This window comes from Doryrhamphus excisus, linkage group LG8, assembly GCF_037039965.1.
Source record: "Doryrhamphus excisus strain RoL-2023G ecotype Guam linkage group LG8, RoL_Dexc_Guam_v1.1, whole genome shotgun sequence".
NCBI classification, from domain to species: Eukaryota; Metazoa; Chordata; class Actinopteri; order Syngnathiformes; family Syngnathidae; genus Doryrhamphus; species Doryrhamphus excisus.
In genome coordinates this window covers 6,154,061-6,177,762 of record NC_136364.1, presented here as the reverse complement: position 1 = coordinate 6,177,762, position 23,702 = coordinate 6,154,061, and the positions used below count along the sequence as shown (strand labels likewise).

The window sequence follows — 23,702 nt, the reverse complement described above, 5'->3', positions numbered from 1 at the left end:
TTATACAGTAAAAGCTAATTGCTTATTTTTAGCCTTATGCATTATTTGAGCTGTTTGAAGATGAACTATATCAGCAAGTTGAAGTATTTGTCATTTTACAAATAAGGAGTTAGTATGAATTATCCTCACTACTCTTTTTTTGCAGTACATTTAGCCAGTGAAGATTGCTTTTATAGTGATTAGCCCATATTTCCACACAATAAGTAAGATATGGTAGAACCAGAGAGCAATAAAGAGTGTGGAGTGATTTCTGATTGAGAACAAATTTTGCTTTGTTCGATATTGAAATATTTCTGGCCACCTTATGTTGTATATTTGTAATATGAGGTTTCCAGCTCATATTTTCATCTATTATGATCCCCATAAATGTATTTTCATTACCCTTTCAATGTCTACACCGTCTATTTGTATTTGCTGGTGCGTGTCCTTTCTGCTGTTAGCAAACAGCATGATTTTAGTTTTATTTAGGTTCAAGGACAATCTATTATCATCAAAGCATCTTTTTAGTGTGACCATTTCTTCTCTGACCTTTCTAATGATTTAGTCTGTACTCCCTAGATTCAATTACAATTTTTTTTTTACCCGACAGGCCTCCTACTACACGGCCAAGAATATCCAATCATGCAGATTCTCACCCACTGGGATCCTGGAACAACATTAGCCAGCGCCATGGCGATCGGCAGTTCTCCCTGGTCTCCCATCATGGTGACCAGCTCAACCAGCCTCTCAAAGCGGTCAGCCAACACCGTCTCGGCCAGGGTGTCAAACTCTGTACCCTGCTGCAAGATCTTGGTCAGCACTTCCATGAATGTGGCTCGGGTTTGGAGATCCTTATGGTAACCTAGACCTGCGTATTAGCGGGAATCAATCATTAGGGGTGAAAGGAAAGTGAAATGTAACATGATACAGGAAGTTAGAGTACCAATGGAGTGCATCAGGCCGCTGTCTACGTTAGCATTGAGGAGGTTGGACATGGCCAGGACAGTACAGTGGCGGAGCGAGGCGAGGCGTCGTGACATCCCCCTCTTGCAACCCCCCACTGCCTGGCCTTCATCCTCTACCTCACTGCAATCGTTTAGCAGATTCATGAACAGGGTGAAGTACCTGCACAGAAACAAAGGTTTTTAGAACAGTTACCTCTTTCCAAATGCAGAACTCCATGCAAAGAGTAGTAGTTTCTGTTCAATTCACACTTTATGCCTTCATTAGAATGACAAAATAAGCACAAAATAGCATAAAGATGGAAGTCGACATCTGCTTGTAATGTAATGTAAATGCAGCCAGAAATAGTTGACAGTTTGATACCCTGCTACCTGGACACCGATTCTACCCGGTAACAATTTAAGCTGTTTGATAAAGATATTGATCTGGATTATTTTATTCTGTTGATTTTGTATTCATATAGCTCCAATACATGCACCAAATTCATCAAATATAAATTGAAGAATGTACTTTTAATCAGCCAAAAAGGCCTCCATGCCCACACCAAAATATTAAAAGCAACATTTTCATGGATGAGGAAGCCTAAGAAGGTAACCAAGACATGAGAAGCTAATTTGATGAATTTGATTTTATAGCTGATTTAACATAAGAGATGATACCAGAAAGCTAACACAAGAGGAAGGTTAAACAAAGGTATGATCTTGCCTATCAATTGATTGCCTATCAAATGATTAAAAAGATCTCAACAACAAACTACAAATGTAGGAAGTGTCGTCTAACTTGAGAAAGAGCTGGGATTTGGCCTCCATCAGCTCCACCCCATCACCCTCCTCAGGTTGTAGAGGAAGACCAGCAAGCAGAGACACAACTGCCTCCATACTGGCTTGGTCCAGGTCCCTGGAAACGACACAGAGGAAAACAGGAGCGATGTAACATATCCTTGTCAAACACTCAAACACGGAAATTGCGTGTGTACCTCGTCAAACACTTGATGTCATCATCAGCTGCTTGATTGGAGGTTCCCATCACCCAGTCTGTGAGGTATTCCACCATCTTGTTCCTGAAAACAATACAACAATAATGGTGTCATCATTTTCCCGCCTGAGGAAGTGTAATCTTTCCACAACACAAACCAACAGGAGGTCAACCAACCAAACGCCCCCCTCACTCACGGTGCAACCAAAAATATATATGCAACATGTGGAACACAATGTAATTGCACTAGACTATGCTGGTATAAAAACAAAATAAGATTTTAGACTCATTTACCATCCGCAAGGCATGCTGGGTAAACTATCAGGGATGTGGGGGCGTTCCAGCTTTAAAATGTGGATAAAATGAAATTGAAATAAAGTCGCACTGGACTATAAGTGGCATTTGAGGGTGGATTTGAGTTCTAGTACTCGTAAAACCAAACCGGACTCTCGATCTCACTCCAAAATGATAGTAGCAGCAGATACTGGTACACACCCCTAGGGCACCCTCTTGTGGCTGTCATGTGATTTGCGGTCAGTCTTTCTCAGTTCTTTACAAGTTGATGATGACATTGTAACTTTTAAGTGGTACTGAAGTGAGGGGGGAGTAGCAGATACCGGCACACAGACACCCCCGGAAGTTGCACAAGTTGCAAGACCAGCGAAACCTAGCACTATTCCGCTTGTACTTGTGTATAAGTGACAAGAATAAAGGGCTACATCACTGTGTGTTTTTCCAACACCCACGGTGTGTGTGGTACAGTTCTGTCTTCCACATGTATTAACTGTTGTGTTGCTTTGGGTCGCACTGTGAATAAGGCAAGCGTTTGGGTTGATAATTGCAAATACGCAGGGATTCACAGTAATAATAGATTATGTGCGCGCAAATGTGAAAGAAATTACCTGAACTTCATCTCCTGGCAAAAAGAAAGATCATCACGCCTCTCCATCATGACTTCCACCAGCTGGCACAACTTGGTTTTGATTTGGATAGCATGGACCATGTTGCCAAGAATGCGTACATACCTGAAGAAGAAACACGCCAGATGAATAAACTGCAAAGACATCCGCAGCCCTGAGCACTAGGGGTGTAAGAAAATATCAAGTCGGCGATATATATCGCACTACTTCGTTCCACGATACTGTGTCGACATGAAAAAGTATGATATGGATATTTTTCTGCATTTATCATAGACTGTATATGGTATTTATTCAAGTGCAGACACGGCAAAGGTTGATTTCTGATTTCTGAAAGCAGTGCCAAGGTCCTTTTGTATACTACAAAAGTAGTACTGTGATATTTCAGATATTTTCTTTTTCAAATTGATATGACTATTTAGTTAAATAATGCTTATTTCAAGCATCCTAAAAGGACTTTTTACTGATGTTAGTTACTCTTCTGATGGTGGATAAGTCAGGGACTGTATACTGTATACATTTTTTCACAGCTAATAGAATGTCAACATTTGAGCAGGATCTTGAGACATCATTTCATTTATTTGTTTTTTATGGGGTTTTTTTGTAAATTTAAAACTTTATTTATCCAAATGCTACACTTTAAGTTTGTGATACAGCATAACATACTGTTCTAATGGGATAAAAATGTGTTTAGTAAGTGCATATTGCTGGTGTAATTCAGTTTTTCCCAGGAAATCATCTTTAACTAAAAAAAAAATATATGGCCTTATTAACAGTATTGTGTTATATATGGTATCGTGAGCCTAGTATCGCGATACGTATGGTATCGCCAGATTCTTGCCAATACACACCCCTACTGAGCACCACTGTAAAATGTGACTGTAGTGACCAAGATTATCCCGACCTGACCAGGTTGAGCATCATGGTCTCAATGCTAGCCTGTCCCAGGTGTTCCGAACTGCCCTCTGTGTGGTTATCAAGCAGGTTCTTCATGATGGCGATGGTCTGCTCCACAAATTGCGTGTTTGTGTCGTTGATTGGAACCTGGAAAGAAAGCGGTCACTTCTAGTTTGCCATTTTTGCACTTACTAATTAATAGTAGCAACTTTGGGGTTTATGATATCACTCACCGGTCCCTGTGTCTCAAAATATTTGCCAATACTGTTCCGCAGCTTGTTGAAGAGCATGGGGTAAAGGGCGGGGCTAAGCTCCAGCCCCAGCAAGTCTTTGACGTTGGTCCGGACATGGAGGCCGACTCGGTCGTGGCCACACACCAGTAAGGCCAGGAGCCGGTCAAGAAAGCGGCTGACCGGCGTCTCACTGGCGGCCGATGATGAGCAGGACGCCGAGGCCAAAGGGTTGGAGATCTCACACGGGCCCATGGAGATCATCGAGTGCTTGCGTTCGCTCATGGAGCTCATCGGTGGACTATAGGTGGCGGGGCCGGGGGTGCTGCGTTGCTGGAGACACACCCCACCCAGGGCACAGAGGAAGCCCGTCATGTTGATCCACTCCTGCTGTTTAGGGACCACAGAGACAATCAGCCTGGGAAGTTTTACCGGAAGTGCTGAACTCATTTTAGCAGCTTTGTGTGCCAAATCTGCCGCCATTATTGCGACATGTCACTTGAGTTCAATGCCCTCAGTAGAATAGCTACCTGCCCATCGTCTGCCTTGTTTTTGGGGAAATTGAGAATCTGTCTTGTCGCCTGGTCCCATTTTGCATACGTGTCCTCCCAAGCCTGAGCATGGAAGCATCACAAACAAAGATTATTAACAGTGCTGGACTCATATTTACATTTTGACACATACATATTTTTAAAAGAAATTCAAATGTAAAATATATGTAATTCATATTGATTTCTTCATTACAGCTTTAGCAGTCAAGCCACCAAGAGAAACTCCAGCCCGACTCCATGTATTATCATTTAACCGGTACCGATCATACAGGAGAACGTGTGAGGGATTGTATGCATTTTCAACATATTTTTGGTAACATTAATAATAAATAATAATAATACATTTTCAAAATACTCAAAGACACTTTACAGAAGAATGGAGTTGAATAAAAGCAAGTAAACAGAGTAGAAGACACACCAAAATGAATATTGTCATATTATGTTTTAATATTAGCTAACATTTATATATATATAAAATATTAGCTAATATAGATCATATTTTGTTAGCTTTATTTTCCCCATATGTAGTGGGTAGTTGTTCCAGACCATATCAAGATAAATGAAGTTCCACAAAATAAGATTCCTTCTTCATAATGAAATATTTTTGGAGTTATGGCATGGAAATGTGTTTACAATTTCCTAAATGTACATAACATTATTAGAAACCTGTAGACATGAAATGACACCCCTACAGTTACCTTTACATCGATATTACCTAATATAGTAGATATAATCATATGAGAAAAGTCATTTATGACAAATAAGACTTGTGCTCGTGAGTGTCGCAGTATACGCGTTTCTCCGGTGCTAGTAGGGAAGCACAATGGGTGGTGGACAGGAAATGACATCAGAGATTCAGAATGGAGTTTTATCTTGTCGTGGGTTATGGCTGCAATAGTAGCCCGTGTTATTATCATCATCAGTACCGTAGGTTGTTATTGTTGTGAGAAATTAAAGCCGCAATAAAAGCCTGTTGTTTTGGCGATCAAGTCTAACAATTGACGCCTTGTGACCAATGTAAAGTCCCAATTTGAATCGCCTTTTCAGTGACTTATATTTTATGTTTGAAGATGCTTCTTGGGGAAAAATTCATACAATTTGCTTCCATATGTATAGAACAAAATGTTAACAGGGACAACATGACGTTCACCTCAATGTTTCCTGGTGTGGGATGCTCGATCCTCCTAAGCAAGGCCATTACTCGCTTTTGCAACGTGGAGCGACCTAAACAAAAGAACGTACGCATCTATTAGAGAAAAGATGTGAAAGATCAGCTCGACTCGACTGACCTGTTCCCATCATGTTGCTGATGGAGGCAAGTTCACTGAAAGTGGCGTAGTTGGGCAGGATGGTCTGGACGGACACCTCGTCGGCAGCACTGCGGATGTCGGCCTCCTCACAGAGGTGGCGGAAACATGACATGGCCACTAACACTGCCTCGGTGTCCGGGCTCCACAGGAACATGTACAGACATACTTCGAGCTTGGTCTGCGCTTGCCGGCAGATTGGGATGCCTCCGCCCATGGTGGCGCACTCCTGCAGAAGCACAAAGGCTATCATCATGGATCATCACAGGGTGGGTGGATCATCACCTGCTGATTTTGGAAAATCAACCTCTTTCAGGGGAAGACTTGTTTTTGGGCCTATAGCTACCACCGTGCAAGGAGGAGGCGGAGTTAAGCGCCGTGAAACATTTCAATCGCGAATCGATAAACAGCAAATAACAGCAACCGTCGTGAAGCCGCCGTTTGCCAACAATGTCACTAACTGGCTTACCACATTTCAAAAAACCAATCACATTCCATTCTCTGTCTGCGTGTACTTTGGTGTTGGTACCTTGTTCTTGAGGAGAAACTTATTCCTGCAAATGAGGATCTCTCTCAGCCACTTGAGAACTTCGGTTCCGTTGACCATTTGCTGGCCAATCAGCTTGCGGCAGATGAGAAACAGCACCTGTGAACTTATGGAAGAAGAAATTGATTTTCAATGTCATGTCTGTTGACCATGCGGATAAGATCATGATATACATTTCTGCTCAATAATGACCCCCAAGTATCTGTATCAAGTAGTGATCCTAGTCCGATACCGGTATCAGGCTGATATCAGCAACAAAACAATATCTGTTTACATTGGCCGGCATAAAACTCTGGTATAAGAAGTCGATTCCAGACTCCGCTCTAACGCGTCTTTCCAGCAGCGACCCGATAGAGTCCATGTGATCACAACAACAGTGTTTGCTAATGTGCCCGCGACTGATATCAAAGATGCGGCAGCTGAGTGTAAAACTTGCTATGCACATGGTTCTCATGTGGCACAGAACTGAAAAGTTTAACACCACCAATCTCATCAGGAACATGAATCGGCGTCACATGGGACTGCTGGTGATGGGTAATGTTGGGTTTAATTGCTTCATTGAGCACTTGGACTCTCGCCGTATTATGCCTCACTGTCATACACTACCGCTCAAAAGTTTGGGATCACTTGGAAATTTCTTTGTTTTCCCAAAGAAAAACACATTTTCATGCATTTCACATACAATTTTTTCTATTTCTCCAACAATGAAAATGAATGAGATGATTTAGAAAGAAGGATGTATATTTTTGCATAGAGGCCTACTATCAACAACTGTCAGTCCTCTGCATCAATCTCCTGGTATGGCTGCTAATCCAAGTTCATCATTTTATAAGGCTAATAGATGATTAGAAAAGACATCTAAAAAATGCTGTTAATTACTCCCTTCAGAGAGCAGCACAAACTGGGTCTAACAAGTACAGAAAAACGCTGCACAAATATCTGAGAGTGTGTAGTTTAAGACAAAGACCTGGCAGCTGCACTAAATAGTAGCCGTCAAACACCAGTGTCAACAGACTGGCCAAAAACATTTCCAAGTGATCCTAAACTTTTGAGCGGTAGTGTACATTGTGGATACAACGATACCGCACCTGCATCAAGAAGTAAACCGGTGAGTTTTTGCTCATATTTACTATTGCTGCCTATTTTTCTGATGAAGCCTTTTCTAACATTACACCCTACAAAATACATAATTAAAGTATGTATGATTTGTATTGATATCGGATCAATATCAGTATCGGCTGATATGCAAGGCTGCAATTTCGGTATTGAAAGACTAGTATCAAGACTGCAATCCTGTTGACTTTTTACTGTCCAGTTATCTCAATAAGTATGTATTCTATGTTTGGCAGCACATTTTAGTACTGGGATGAGTTTTGTTTACATCCAACACTGCGGTCAATTCGGTACATCTGAAAGCTAAAAAACATCCACATTTTTCCAAAAACAATGCCTTTTTATTTTTATGGAATTTTGTGCCAAAACACAAAATCTTAATTGAAATACTTCAGTAATATTGCTAAAATTATAACTAGGTAATACATTACAATGACGGGCTTTTTCACTGATATTGGCTGATACCTATTGGTGGCCGATCGATCAGATCATTTCTACTATTTACGTAAAATAAAAAAATATGCTGTATAGGTACGTATATGATAACCGTTTTAGCACCTGTGTATAAAAATTTAAAAAATACAATGTATGCTTTTAGGGCAGCTCTTGAACAGATTCTAAACACAATGTATGACCAGGATGGGACATGTCACAGAGATTCCCCATTTATTATGCAATAAATGCAAAGTACCTGATATCCCAGAAAGTCTCGATAGGAGCATCAGGATTCCACTGCTCAATGGTCTCTGGTTGGTGCAGCACTAAAAGAGCCTACACAGGGACAGGGACTTTACCAGGCATATATGAGTGCTGTAAATTATAGATACGTTTGTTACACTTGCAAACGTAATAAACCACAAACGTACTACAAATCTGCAGCTTTGAATGTAATAATCCCTGCAAATTTCCCACAAACGTAATAAAATTTACGTAATACTGAATTGCCTGCAAATGTAATAACTATTACATTACTATTACTATTATAATTATTACATTTTATTTGTGGTCGTACATGTGCGTTTTAGTTCCAGTATATTATTGTATGTGTGATTTTGTGTGTATATGGGGAAGAAATAATCAAAAGAAATAATATAATAATAATAATAGTAATAACATTTTATTAAAACAATTGCAATTATCACAATTATGTTATCTTTTTTAATTTAAAATAAATTATAATTTAATAATTAAAGATTTCTTTAATGTATAATATTATAAAAAATAATATTTTTTCCACAAAAAAAAAGAATTATCTTGTTAAAATCCCCAAAATGACATCCACACCTTTGCCCTCATTAAAAGAAGAAAGAACAAACAACGAGAACAACCACAAAGATCATTATTTTGTCTCATATTACATTTGCGGGAAGTTATTTACAGATTTTCACTTTCCCACATATGTAATAATTTCCTGCAAATGTAATAGTTATTACATTTGCAGGAAATTCAGTATTACATTTGCAGTAGGCAAATTTTATTACATTTGCGGGACTATTCCATTCAAAGCTGCAGATTTGTATTACGTTTGCGGGTGTAACATACGTTATTGATTTCCAAGAGAAATTCCCATATATTACTGCGGAAGTACGATTTGATACTGCCGGGAAATCCCAGAGAATACATCTAGACTCAACATGTGATTTCAACACAAGTTCCGAAGTGTCTTTGAACGCTACTCTTCATAGCTGGTAATAATGCAGTTGCAGTGTGATGACCGGTAATGTAAAAATGAACCCAGCCTCGCACCTCCATGGCTTCCTGTGAGAGCTGCGTGGTGTTGGTCAGAGGCACGAGTTGCACCAGGCCAATGATGAGCTCGGCCGTGGTGCTCTGCATCTCTGGAGCTTGCTTCACTGGGTTCTACGGGACAATACAGAAAAATTAGCCAGGTGAGACAAAAAAGGCTGGAATATGGAGAATATGGAGGCCGACTCACATGCAACATGAGTTTGGGGTCAGCATGGATGAGCTTGACGAGCGCAAGGAGGAGGCACTTGTAACTTCGAGTGTCCAGTTCTGTAGCTTTCTCTTTGAACTTAAGGCTGGTTGTCATCTTGCCTTTGAAAGTCAGACTCTGAGAGACAAAATAAGACGTGACATATGATGCTAAAAGTTGACCTAAAGGAAATACAGGCGGTCCTTGTGTTATGATGTTTTGTGGTTACATCGCACTTCCATAAATTATTCATCCTGCGCAACATTATGTGAAAGTAACGGAAGATTATGTACTTATTAGGGGTGTCACAAGATTAAAATGTGATATTTCTCGTTTTCTCGTAAATGACTTATGCATTATTATGACTTATTATCAGACTTATGCACTATTTCCTCGTTCGGCATGCTGAGCATCGTGGCAGCTATCTCTTTAGCGTGAACATGGTGATGCACCCCAAAGCGGATCATGTGTAGGCCAAACTCAAAGGCTACAATGTATGACATAATACATAATATACAGCAGCATCTTATTCACATGATAGCATGTCATTTCTGTCTCAACATGGGTGCTCATGGGAGGAGTGATCACATGAATTCAATTGAGATATTGTGGATTCGTTTGGAGTTATTCGGGAATCTTCTATTGTGGAGGAGGAGAGATGGGAATACAGTGACGTTGCGGGTGCACGTGTTCCAGTTTGTCTCGCGAGTTGTAGCAAGTGTACACTCACTGGCGTCATTCGTTGAGGAGCGTGGGTGCCAGCGCCTTGGATGACCCGGTTGAGGGTGTCCGAGAACATAAAACGGAGCTCCCCAGAGTAGCAGTACACAGCATCGATCTTGGGCCACCAGTCCAGATGAGACTGAAAGAAGAAAAATGAACTCATGTCATTCAAGAAGCCAAATATAGTGTATATATATATAATATTTATAAACTTACATTGGTAATTATTCTGTGCAGGGAGTTGACCAGGACAAAGTGGAAGGTGGAGGGCGAAGAGGAAGCTAAACAGACCTTCAAGTAGAGCAAGGCGGACATCAGACTTCCATCATTAGAACTAACGGCAAACAAATACGGCTTGAAGCATAGCATAGCTTTGCTTGAGGGAACTCCCCATACGTGTGAAATATTATTTTCAACTCATTGTTGTAAAAGCAAACTGAAATTATACATGCATTCGCTGGCACTGACTGAGATTAAGATTCAAATAAGTCATGATCCCAACTTTATTGTAGTCTACCTTGAAGTGGTGGTTGTTGTGAGGATTGATGCGGAAACAGGAGACAAAACAGTCCATCATCAGCTCCACGTCCGCATTCTGGCTGCCTGCCCCCCGCCAGAAGGGTTTCGCTGGGTTGAACAGCAAAGCCTTGTGGGATGAAGAGTATCAGGTTCAATGATACACAATCCCAAACTTTACCAACTCAGGACCCACTTGAAAATCTAAAAAATGTCTGCGGCCCACCTTTGTCCTATAAACAGTACATAAGCAAAATGCTGCCATCTCAGGGCACTTAACTATTATTATTATCATCATTATTATTATTATTATAAAGATTCAGGATTGAAATGAAAGCACAGGGATAAAGGAAGCCCAAACTTTTAATCTGTGGTGTACACACAAAACAGAATTCATTTTTCCCACCACTACATACGTACTACGTGCTCCTCCGTTAATGACCCCCTGGCACGATGACCAGAGAGCTACGTTCCAATCATGAAAATCATATTTTTAAAGCCCTCTCGTGGTCCACAAGGGGGTTCCTTAAATACTGTGACAGGTCAATAACACTCAATAGGTTATTACTTGGGCCTATAAATACATTTTTTTTAAATCGTGCAATAAATATTTTACAATAAAAATACCGTATTTTCCGGACTATAAGTCACACTTTTTTTTTTTCCATAGGTTGGCTGTTCCTGCGACTTGTAAATGAAAAAAGTGTTTATGTTCCATAAACACTGGCCACCTTTTGTGTTCATGTTTATTTTTAGTGTAGCTGAATAAGCATTGTGTTAGCATATCTTACACCTATTCAGCCTGTTCTCTATTCTTTTATTGTTACAACTTGCCTTCCAAGAGGACCTAATGTCTGTTTTGGTCAAGTAGTTTGGAAAATAAATTACCCGCAAAAAATGCAACTTACTTACTTACTCCAATGCAACTTATGTATGTTTTTTTCTACCTGATTATGCATTTTTGGCCTTTCGGAAAATACGGTAATTTTAAGAATAACATTTGCAAAAATGAATCATATTTTTAATGACCGCTCATGGCCCACCTGCAGTACCCCCACGGCCCACAAAGGGGCTGTAGCCCACACTTTGAAAATCCCTGTAGTAGAGGAAACTATTCATTGAAGAATACTAAATTTAATTTAAGCTGGTGTAGTAATAAGAATGGTGCCCTAAGCACATATCTGCTGTTCTAAGAACGATGGTGGTCATACTACAACATAAATGGAATAAATAGAGCATGTCGATTTTATGTCGATAAAATCAGGCCAGCATGTATTTGGATGAAACCTTTCAGCAGTAAGAACACGGGGGTGCAGGACTTGATGAGTTGCTGGTCATAGCCAGATTGTTGCAGGTTAAATGTATCAATAATTGCTGAGACGTGGAGAAGGGGTAGGAGTCTACTGCAGGAGCCGCTTCTTCTTACTCCTTCTCAGACGAGTGCCAACATGTAATGTCTAATTGTAAACATGACAAATTATGAAGCATGTTTGAAATACGCTAAATCATAACATGACCATTTGCATTGACTTTTGTCGGAGAATGTGACATTAGGTGTATGTTATCCAGCAGTCATGAGCAGCAACTAGAGAATAAAATGAGTGCATTCAGACCTTGAGATCCATGACAATCGATTGGACCAGTAGAAAAATGGTTGAGTGATCCTCCCAGTTGATGTAAGTGGAAGCTTTACACAGCTTGACGCAAGCGATGGCCGCACTCTCCATCAGCTGCTTGCTGCCACCCTGACCGGCTAAAGCCTTGCGAAGACTGTCCAAGAACAGTTTCTGCAGACACAACAGGACAGCAGTCAGTCAGTCTGGAGACTCGGGTACAACTTTTCAATGGTCCCCGTCACTGCTGCCCTTGAATACCACTCCCACGTCCACCTTGTTTGCTTTGCTATCTTCCACGCTGTCTTTGGAGATGGTGTGAGTGATCTCTGGGCAGAGGATGAGGAGGATGATCTGAAGTGGCCACACTGCAGCCTTCCTCTTGGCACTCTCTGCAAAGTTGTCCACGAGGTCAAACAGCTTCTCGGCGGCTTCTGCAAAGACGACACAAACGCATTGAAAAGGCAGCAATATCCCCGTCGCGTAGTGTGGAATGTGATATCACTCATTGAAATCTATACGTAGGTGGACTTTGTGGAAAAACCCTTTGTGGCAAGCACAGAAGTCAGATGTTCCTTGGAGAATTTTGGTCAGGCAAACGTCCGAAGCAGAATGGTTCCACCTCCATGTTTGACAGTAGGGATGGTGTCCCTCCATGGGCTCACATTCAGCATCTCTCTGCCTCCAACTGTCCACACTCTCCCAGGCTTTGTCGGAATCATTCAGGTGTTCATTGCTGAGCTTCAGACGGGTGTGCACATGTGTTTTCTCCAGCATTGGGACCTTGGAGGATCTCAATCCATTAGAACAAAATGTGTTACTGATGCTTTTCTTGGCGACTGTGCTCCCAACTCCGTTTGAATCATTGTAATACTGGGCCGGTCTCGGACCCTTCCCACAATCATCCTTTCCCAACGAGGATAAATCTTAAATAGTGTTACAGAGCAAGGGCCGTTTACTATTTCTTCCACTTCCAATTTACTGTGCCAGTCTCCTTCTCAGACAGCTCACAGTTGCTGGTCTTGTAGGCCGTTCCAGTCCTGTGCAGATCCTTTAGTCTTGCCCGTGGTGGGTGGAGATGTTTAAATGGAAGAGACCGTTTCTGTGACGTGTCTTCCCTATTTAATTATATTGAGATTAATAATAACGGATCAGAGTTTAAATAGCGCTTCACAATGAAGTGAAGCCATTATTCATTCACTCCTTAGTCACACGCCCATGGTGGTAACCTACATCTGGATCCATAGCTACCCTGGGGTACTCCCCAATTAACATACTTCATTCAGAAATCATTCTACTATGGTTATTTACTAAACAATCTGTTGTCTTTATACCTGCCATATCCGCTTGAGGACGTTGGTAGAGCATGGTGAATTCATCTGGATAATTCTCTACCCAGTTCCAAAATGCCTGGCAATAAGTCAGAAGAACAACTGTCAGAAGAGTAAGAATAAGAACATCCACACAGATGAACAAGCGGCGCAGAAATAAAAAAAATTGGCACAATTATCGACCGATATTCGATCATTTTGGCTTTTTTAAAAAAAAATAATTATTTCAATTATCAACAACAACAATTATCATTCAAAGATCCTTGTCTCATGTCACATTTGAGCCACTAGATGGTACTCAAGAGTAGTGTACCTGTGTGTGGCAGACCATATTAACTACCAATCACGCGTCACCACGCCACACACAATCCCTACTCCTACACACAGCAACACAATAGGTGGATGAAAACAGACAATACACTACCAACGTATAATGCAGAATATTAACCAAATGTGAGCTCTAACCATGTGCTTTCCAGCCTTTTTTACAATTGCTGTACAGCACAGCACTCTGCGACGCTACATTGTATAGATGATCAATTCAATAAAACTTACACACAGTTACAGTATGTATTGTTAAACTATCATGGGAGGTTCATATTTGAGCTGGCTAAAATAATGGATATGACAGTGCACCATATTCCATTGTTTCCTCCAATATTTACTCCATAGATCATCCTAACCTTAACCCTAACCCTAGCATCAGTAAGCGTTGACACTGGAAGTGTGGCATTCGGTTTTCAACCTGTCGCCGTTGTGCCTTCATTCCTATTCACGTCTTCTTGCAAAGTGCTAGCACTCGTGTAGCCCCGCTGCGAGGCTAGGAGATGCTCACTTCTGTGTTCATTTCATAACGAGCTAATGCACATAGACACGTTCAGAGTGACCCCTCGTCATCCAGCCGGTGTACCACACAAAGAATAACGGATGACGCAGACGCATACACTTATATGTCAATTTATCAAGGCCTCATAATTAGCGACCTTGTCTTTTGTGTCATTTCAGCAAACATAAACCACAGCATAGCACTGTTGGAAACAACCTTTTAAATGGAAAGAGTACGTATTTACTTTATTCCAAATATACAGTAAAGTCTCGTTATATCGATATTCTCGGGAGTCGGAAAAAATACCGATATAACCGGACTATCCATATATCCGATCCTGCGCCGAACTGCATTAAAAGTGGGCGGATCTTTGATATGGCATGTAATTTTCTCCTTGAGTTCATGGATTGCGTATCTAGCATGCTTTTGTACTACAATACATTTTGTACTACAGTAAATAAAAATGAACTTACGCTGTAGTGATTACCGGTTACCGGGACATAATTCACCCCGGAACTATCGATAGGGAAGGTGTAGCCACCCGGAGGGGTAGGCGCGAGGGACGGGTGTTTTCCGCTGTGTGTGCTGCACTCTGGTGGTGGAAGTGTGAAAAATAAAGTTGACTGGAAGCAGCCGTTCGCCGTGTTCTTTTTTGGTATTGAAATCCTTAAGCAAAGATTGATTTAAGCTGCTTTTGTATCGATATAAGCAGACCAAATTGGCTGGCGGGAGATGAAAAGGGCATCGTAGTAACCGGATTATCATAATAACCGTGTATCGTACTAACGGAGCTAATTATATCATAAAAGACTAGAAATTTGCCGGGAAATGAAAATAGTATCGTAATAAGTAGTAATTCGTTTTAACCGATATCGATATAACGAGACTTTACTGTACATTGCTTTAATTGAAATAAGTTCCAGGCTATTTTGAATTATTTTTTAATTTTAAAAACTTAATGCACAAGCATCTTGACCAATTATCCTCACCCAGCACAACAAATAAATTGCAACTCTGTACCCGATTTCAATTGAATGGCTATGAGTGTCAATAATTTGGTGTATACTACATTGCTGCATTCGGTGACAATGACAACTGCATACACAAAAGATGCGCTTACACTAATAGAAAAGCTTACTACATTAAAACATTGAACTCACCTTTTCTAAACTGTTGATGACTGCCAGCTGGGCAGGCTTTTTAAGGGCTTTAAACTTGAGAACGGTTTCTGAAAGCCAACACAAATAGAACAAATTTAACCATTTGGGATGCAACCAACAGCAAAGTCATGCATAGCATATTTTCCGGAGTACAAGTTGTCATGTCATGTAGCATATGATAAACATATACAAGTCGTATTTCTTCGTTTTATCAACACCTAAAGATGAGGCGCAGTGCAACTTGTAGTCCGGAAAAATCAGATATCTTTCAAGCGCTAAAAAGTATAACCTTGTAGTAGCTTCTTCAACTTGGAGGAGTCTACATTGATGTACTGCATCAGCTCTATGTCGTGAACATCCACATTATCCTCCAAGCAAACCGTCAGCTCCTGGAGCCTACGGGAACAAACATGAATTACAAAGTATCCTGTGTGCAGGCGGTTATAGTAAAAAGTAAATGTGTAGCGTATCCAGTCGTTGCACCGTCTGACAAGGGTGGGAGTGATTAATAGCAAATAGCGGCAGGCTACCTGGTGGAAATGCGGCTGAAAACAGCGTTGAAGTTGTTGCAGCTAAGAGAGAAGAGAACCGCCGAGGCAGAGGTTCGGAGTTCGGCTACATGCTGGTGGCCCTCGCGGTACGTGTGGATAAAATGGCAGATCTCCGGCAGAAGCTGCTTCACCAGCATGGTCTCATCCAGGCGCAGGCAGTCTTTGGATTGCTACCAAAGAAAGACATTAGATTCGTTTTCAGGAATTGCGTATGTTGTGTCGAGATCTGTCCACAAGACACGCGACATCAACATAAGCGGTTGTTGACATAACCTTTGCTTGCACATTTATTTGTCATTTTGGCCACAGACGTAAAAATAATTTTGATTTTTTTTATTTGTCAATTGGTTTTACTACTTTAAATACTACAAATCATGTTGACACAAGCGGCGCGTCAACATTTTATGTCAACAAAAGCAGTTTACATTGATGACAACTTTACCCTGTAGGCGCCATAGTTTTTTTTACACTATTTCAAAAGGTTGTCGCTTGATTAGCGATCAATGAGAAAAATCATAATGACCCAGCGTTTGTGATGGGAGTAAATTTACGCATCTGCTTTGCATATTATGACATCGCCAGGCTCAGAATTAGTCAGATCCCCGTCGCCGCGATACCAGCTCATCACAATGTCTCAAGCAAACCCATCCATCATCATCGTCGTCATTTATCCTGTGAATATTATCACTCATCCCGTTTATTGTATTGTATTCTCAGGTCTTGAAGTGTATTTTTTTTGCCGATACTACCGGGTATGCCGCTATTCCCGTGGTTTTTTTTCTTCCATGAGTTGGTTGACAGAGAGGTCGTGAATATAATAACCAGGGCCGACTTAAATGGGTTACCCTGTAAAACTTGTCTAATGGCACAAGACAAAGGAACCAAAAAAAACTCACCCCAGCCAGGCACTTCTCCAATGTGTCCAGAATGATGAGCTGTGAGAGGTAGAGGTTTTTCTCCGATGCTTCCCCAAATATACGCTACCATATGGAAACAAAAGCAGTCAATTAGTACAGCAGTGGCTCTCAACCTCAAACCTTTTTTTATAGTCAAGTTCTCCCTGTGGAGAAACACAGAAAAGAAGATATATAAATATATATCTGTCACCCCACTTATCCGGGTGACGGGGGCAGCAGTCTCAGTAGTAGCACAATATTTGATCCATACTCTTTCCAGTGTTTTGTTTGGGATAGCAACCACATTAGTAGAAGTGTAGATCAAAGAAGGTAAAACTAAAAATGCGGCTGGATCTACTGAACCTGGTCTCAAATGAACAATGGCAATTGAAGAGAGATGTGGAGGGTTCTGGAGCTGAATCTAATCACAGATGTGAATCTGTTGATCTATATGGTCTATATATAGTAGAACGTCATCTTGTGTCAAAAAGAGACATTTTCACGGGTGGATCAAATACTTGTTTTGCCTTTTGCAGATGATCTCCAAATAGCAGGGATCTATTTCATTATCAATGAGGCCGCAACATAAATAATGGAAGTGAAACGTGATAACTTACCATGTTATTGACATTTTTGAGGATGGTTGTGAGGCCACTAATGACGAGTGAAAACTTGTATTTGGAAATGTTGATCAGGCATTCTTTGTTGTGCTCCGTGCTGATTTTAGTGTGGGTGTTCTGGTGTCCAACTTTGATGGGAAGCTGCAGGGAAAGAAAACCAAGATGGGGAAACTGAATGGAATCACCGTTTTAAAGCTGAGGCTTTTGACGTTTACCCGTTTCGGGGAAAAACGCACACAAGCAGCCTCAAAATTGAGTTATATCCAACTGGTACATCCGGCTTGATTTGATGAGGGAAGTACATAAACATCACAATATGAAAGTCATGAACTGAGCCGACCAGATGTAGGCGGCTTAAAATGTATTTCAAATATTTTCATCACTTGTAAATCATTATGGGCCCAAAATCCCTTCTTCAAAATTGACTATAAATAACCACTCATCGATCAAATACACTTCATTAATGGAGCCAAATATTACAATTGCATTCGTGTTATTTGCTGAAAGGGAAAGAATGTAACCTTTGTATACACCTCATTCCCAAAGAAAAGTGCCAATCCCAATGAATATATCATGGGATTCCCAAGGGTGGAATATTCCTTTCCCTAATCCGATTGAGGTATCTTGTACCCGCTCAAACGGAAAGTTGTCAGACTGAGTTCTTCTTCCTGGTGTTTTTCTTCTTCTGTTGTTTATTGGCGGTTGGCAAGCAGCTTTGGTGTGCATTAGCGCCATCTAAACCCCATCTAATCTAAACCCTTCTATACGCCGTTCACAAGTACACTTTTCATTCAAAAAGAAAAAATATATATTTATATAAAACATGTCCTGAGTTCGATTATAAAATATTAGCAAATATTAGCATTTTATCATTTCCTGTTTAAATTTATCCCGGGTGCGTTCTTTCAGCGAATGCTGAGATATGGTGTAACACGCAGCGCAAGACGTTCTTCACTTTTAAAAATGGAGGCCAGCAATCGGCACTGGACTGCTAAGGAAAGTTTGTTTTTAATCCAAACTAAATGCCAAGACTGGACAAAGGAAAAACGGCAATACGGAGTTATTCCAACAAGTGAAAGAAAAACTGGAGGAAGTCGGTATCACGTGATGTTGGTGTTTACGTTTTACTGGGCATGCCCCATTGACTATTCTGGTTGATTATAGCGGCGCATGTAGACAAGAGATTGGAATATTCCTTTCCATGAATACCATTGTTTTCGGAAAGAGAAAAACTCCTCATGTAAATGTGGCTAATGACAAAATTGTTAATGATCCACTGAACTACAGTACTTAGTAATGCCTATGCCTCCTTAAAAAGTCCTGATAACTCTGGTTTATACAAGTTGACCATCACGGCTCCACGTACTCCCATGGTTCTGCCATGAACATCACATGCCAATAACACGCAATGTGAAACAGGCCTTTCCTCTGTCCGCAGTGCAGTGCCCCACAACATGGTCACTGAGATCATTGTTTCCCCGCAGCTTGGCCTTGCTCCTAAATAGGAAGGTCAAACATTTTCCCCACATGGTATTTGCCTAATTTTAACAATCTATTTTCATCTTGGACATGCAAAAAAAATCACATATCTTAACAAATGAAAGTAAGGAAGCATGAAGTGCTCTAAAATGTCCTGGTAGGTGGTTTTGCTCTTCAGAAAACAGAGTGGACCAACACGGGCAGATGACATGGCTCCCCAAATCATCACTGACTGTGGAAACTTCACGCAACATGGATTCCGTGCCGCTCCACTTTTCCTCCAGACTCTGGGACCTTGATTTCCAAATGAACATCTGAAAGGAGGACTTTGGACTACTAAGCAACAGTCCAGTTTTTTCTCCTTAGCCCAGGTAAGACGCTTCCGACTTGAGGAATGCAACATTTGTAGCCCATGTCTAGGATTTGCCTGTGCGTAGTGGATCTCGTCCAGCTTCAGTCCACTCCTTGTGAAGCTCCGCCAAATTCAGCTTAAGTCACCCCAACATCCTAGCTTTTAAAGCGAGGAAAAACCTAACGATGCTCTCTCTGGTCACTCGCCTGATGTTGGGTGTCGGTGATACCAGCCTGGTACATCAACACCATCCGAGCATCTGAGCGGGAATCATAACCTCCAAGAAAAGTGCCAGCCTTGGCCAGGAGCATGCTGACATGCTAACATTTTTGCATTGCAATGCAATATCATTTCACCATATCACCATAAATATTATTGAGTAATGTATGCATCAGTGAGTGTGTGACAGCGGCCATGTTTGCTTATTGTCCACATTTACAGTAATGCACAAGTGTTGAAACTAATCTTGTTATCGGGTTTTCTGATTTGCATTTCATTATTTTAACAATTATTTGCTCTTTCAGCTCAAATCTTCTATTTCTGAATAAAGAAGAGGAAATACTTTTTTTGTTTAAATATGATTCATCAAAAAATCACCTAAAATCACCCAATGAATCAAATAATTGTTAGTTCAGCCCTGGCTACGCCCCTAATGCACACACATACGCACACGGTAGCATCTTCAGTCCACACACTGACATCTTTAGAAAACTGTATTTTGTGAGTAAAGTAAATTCAGGAGGATTTATTTGGTAATTAGGGTAGCAATAACCAGACGTCGCGGTAACGCCACTTTATCCTAACTGGAGTAATCCGGATAAGCCCAACTCCAATCCATAATAAATCAGCGGGTGCTAACAGCGGGTGCAAAGACTGCTTAAGTCTAAACACAGCAGACTTGGGTCTTTATTGACAAGCATAAAACCTTTTTTCCCCCCAATCTAAGTCATATCTATTAATAAACTAGTCAAAGGGCAACACAAACTAGCGTCTCCTGTGCTAACATCAGATGCTTAAACATGTTTGTTTTAACTTCAAAACTAAATATAATAATGCTATATAGCTACATACAAAGCTTGTTATTTGGGCACAATTGTTTGAAAACAATTTAAAAATGTTACCCTGCGCTTTATTTTGATAAACATGCACCGGTATCACTCGCGGCACCATCAGCTAGCTAGCTCGCTTTGTCCCAGCTAATAGAGGCTGGGTGGGCTCTTGTTATCATAAAAATACTCGTAGGTTGTCTTAAAAACACTAGTTGTAGGTCGAAGATGTTCAACAAACACCTGGTGTGTACAGCTTTAAGATAGTGACGCTATCACAGGGGTCCCCAACAGGTAGCTCGCATGCTAGCAGTAGCTCATCTACTAATATCGAGTAGTTCACCAAAGAAAATTTGCTTCACCTGTTAGAGTTCTACCCAAACATGACACCCGCATTTAAACATGTGTTTTGTAATACATGTACATGAAAGTACTTGAAACACAAATGGCTCACCTCTACTGCGACTAGCTACCATAACCCAGGACTCAATGTATACTCTTTATACAGATTGTTCATTGTTAAATATTTCAATTGGTATTTTGGTGATTATGTTATTTTTAACAAGATTCAGATTCTGTAACTACTTTATCTAAACTACAAGTACATAACTTGAACTGTAGTCGGTAGTCCAGCAGCAAGCTCACTTAATGTTACAATATAGTGATAAATGTATGTACAATTATACGTATGTTAGCTTTACATGGCACCCGGGACACGGTTTGGGGTCCTCTGGCAATGTACTCATTGCAGTATATAATTACCTTAGAGTACCACGACTAAAATATACAAGTGTTTGTACAAACCAGACAGAACCAAAGTGACCCAAGTTTGGTTTTTTTTTCAAACTCCTGATTCGGACCGTGAACGCACCCTCAGTCGGTGTCAGTTTCCTGGTTTATTATGCTCCGAAAGTAAGCGTAAGCGAACCATTAGGTCTGCTTCTTCCGACTCCTTTTCGGTCACGTTAAATTATGCAAATATTACCACGTGATGTTTCTGAATGGAACTTATTCAGCATATTAGAAACAAACGAAGCAACAAAACCGTGCAAAAGGGCTTGCAAGAGTGTGTAAATAGCAGGAAATAGAATAAAACGAGTATTTCCTACCAGCAGTATGCACGCCCTGTCACATTTGATTTGTTTACAACGCACAGCTAGGCCTGCTAACGTTTGCTGATCAGGCTATGTGGAAGATGGATTTAGCCAACACTTCACCACGTATGCGCTCATTTTAACCTCGCCAAAGTGTCAACTTGTAAGGTATTCAATGCCTCGATGACCGGCCGAGTCTGTGCAAACCTGGCCGGATAAATGTGACGATCCGTGGTGGGGGACGACGCTAGCTACAAATGCCTCCTCTTCGCAAGGAAAACACATTTGAGCAGTCACATGCTTCTTTAGCTGAAATAGCGGATTCATTTGCTTGACGCGATATTCATTTTGCAGTCCAGCAGACAGAAGAGACGCCCCGATGTGGAGAATTCCCCCATCTTACCTGCTCATCAAATCTAGTAATCACGGCCTGGACCCATTCCACTGGTTTGTGAGCCGCCATGGCCGAGCGGAGAGACACCGCGATGCTTGTGCTGTTAAATCCACGGTACGAGGCTCAATCTGTCAAAGTCAAAATCGCATATGAATCTGCCCTGAATCGATGGGAGAGGACGAAAGGGGGCGATTTTTTTCTCTTTCCGTGGGATTCACCATGCCACCGCCATTAACACCACCGGAAGTCTTCTTCAGAGGAATTGATGGGAGGCGTTGGAGCGAAGCGTCAAGGTAACTCCGCCACGTAATACCACTTCCGGAGACAGTCGCCAGCGTAAGGGAGTCGACCGGATGTGAATGACTGCATTTATCGCGACAATGCCTGAATGAAAATCAGCAATTAAAAGGTTTATAATCAATACACAGCAGTGGAATTCATAAAAAACCAAAAGCATCTCTTTAGTAGACTTTGGAGTTATTTCTCTCAACAAAGTAATTACATGTCTATTCTTTATTTCAAGAAATGTATTATATTTTAATTTGACTGTTATCTTTTTGCAGAAATGAAATTTGGCTGATGTTTTATTCTAGAGTAAAATATCCTTGCTTCCACAAAACACGCAGCTGCCAGGTCAGCTTGTGTCAATTGCAGTGAAGAACACCTGAAGAAAAATAACTGAAAGGGTATTTAAACCAAAAGTGACTTGGTAGTAGCCATCAGTACATTGCTTGGCTATTTTAGAGCAAAAATTTGAAGAAACAACACATGTTTCTATTTTTAATATACTTTGTGGTGTGCTTGTCAATAAAGGGTAAAAATGTCTGAAATAATATCAGTAATAAACTCAGGAGAAATACATTAATGACCATCTTGTCATCACATTCAACATGTTTTTTGCAATGTGAATAACTAATAGCGGCCATCCTCCCTGTTTTCACTGGGGAAACAGCCATATTTTACCCTTCCTTTCCAGCGGCCTCCTTCAAAATAAAAGAAGCACGGCAAGAAAATAATAGGGCTGCACAGTAGGCAGTCACTTAAATTGCATAAGTGACAGTAAAATATGAAATATGATGCTCCGACCAGCCCAGGGTGTACCTCGCCTCTCGCCTAAAGACAGCTGGGATAGGCTCCAGCATACCCGTGACCCAAGTGAGGATAAGCGGAAATGGACGGATGGAGTATTGATGCTCAGAGTTGATGAATAGGAGACAGGGAAATCCTTGCAGGGACAGTTGGGCAGCGAACGAAGCAGCAGGCTCAAGCAGGAAGATGATGAATCCCACTGGAAAAACTGCTTGAAAAGCAGGCGGTCAAAGGGATAATGCTATGCCATGCTATGCCATTACAAAGCCACCCGGACTTCACCCAGACACATAAGCCCACCCGCGCTGTATAAACAAGACAGGTTAAAAAAAAGAATCATGACAAACAAACCTTCCACACTTGTTCTTTTTTAATTGTTCTTTACAAATGATTTCTTCACCCAAGTGATGTCTCTTTGGTGGGAACATTAGCAGATCGTCGAACAGGACTTTTGTCCAACAAGTCTTGAGGAGCATACATCCTTTACTCCAGGGGTGCCCACACTTTTTCCAGCGAGGCCACATACGGAAACAAAGGTGCAGTCATTTTGTGCTATGATGTGCTAATTGATCATTAAAAAAGAGGTATGTCTGAATT

General features: G+C 41.0%; 1 protein-coding gene across 3 annotated transcripts in view; it reads right to left on the bottom strand.

Annotated features, from left to right (window-relative positions):
* Window positions 1-22,303, bottom strand: part of nf1a (neurofibromin 1a) — a 61,072-nt gene extending 38,769 nt beyond the window's left edge. For 2 of the 3 annotated variants that reach the window (XM_058080478.2, XM_058080480.2), the window contains exons 1-26: window positions 22,026-22,303; window positions 17,649-17,792; window positions 17,032-17,115; window positions 16,115-16,305; window positions 15,874-15,980; window positions 15,585-15,652; window positions 13,602-13,677; window positions 12,544-12,701; window positions 12,268-12,441; window positions 10,656-10,784; window positions 10,355-10,429; window positions 10,146-10,277; window positions 9,416-9,553; window positions 9,226-9,339; window positions 8,171-8,250; window positions 6,349-6,472; window positions 5,802-6,048; window positions 5,663-5,736; window positions 4,492-4,575; window positions 3,965-4,351; window positions 3,739-3,878; window positions 2,820-2,942; window positions 1,919-2,002; window positions 1,723-1,839; window positions 923-1,104; window positions 636-847 (exon numbers count right to left, since the gene is read on the bottom strand). In XM_058080478.2, the coding sequence (XP_057936461.2) occupies window positions 636-847; window positions 923-1,104; window positions 1,723-1,839; window positions 1,919-2,002; window positions 2,820-2,942; window positions 3,739-3,878; window positions 3,965-4,351; window positions 4,492-4,575; window positions 5,663-5,736; window positions 5,802-6,048; window positions 6,349-6,472; window positions 8,171-8,250; window positions 9,226-9,339; window positions 9,416-9,553; window positions 10,146-10,277; window positions 10,355-10,429; window positions 10,656-10,784; window positions 12,268-12,441; window positions 12,544-12,701; window positions 13,602-13,677; window positions 15,585-15,652; window positions 15,874-15,980; window positions 16,115-16,305; window positions 17,032-17,115; window positions 17,649-17,792; window positions 22,026-22,085 (3,504 nt within the window). In that variant the 5' untranslated portion in view covers window positions 22,086-22,303. The remainder of the gene's footprint in view (window positions 1-635; window positions 848-922; window positions 1,105-1,722; window positions 1,840-1,918; window positions 2,003-2,819; window positions 2,943-3,738; window positions 3,879-3,964; window positions 4,352-4,491; window positions 4,576-5,662; window positions 5,737-5,801; window positions 6,049-6,348; window positions 6,473-8,170; window positions 8,251-9,225; window positions 9,340-9,415; window positions 9,554-10,145; window positions 10,278-10,354; window positions 10,430-10,655; window positions 10,785-12,267; window positions 12,442-12,543; window positions 12,702-13,601; window positions 13,678-15,584; window positions 15,653-15,873; window positions 15,981-16,114; window positions 16,306-17,031; window positions 17,116-17,648; window positions 17,793-22,025) is intronic. The other variant, XM_058080479.2, reaches the window with a different exon arrangement.
* Window positions 22,304-23,702: the final 1,399 nt, after the last annotated feature.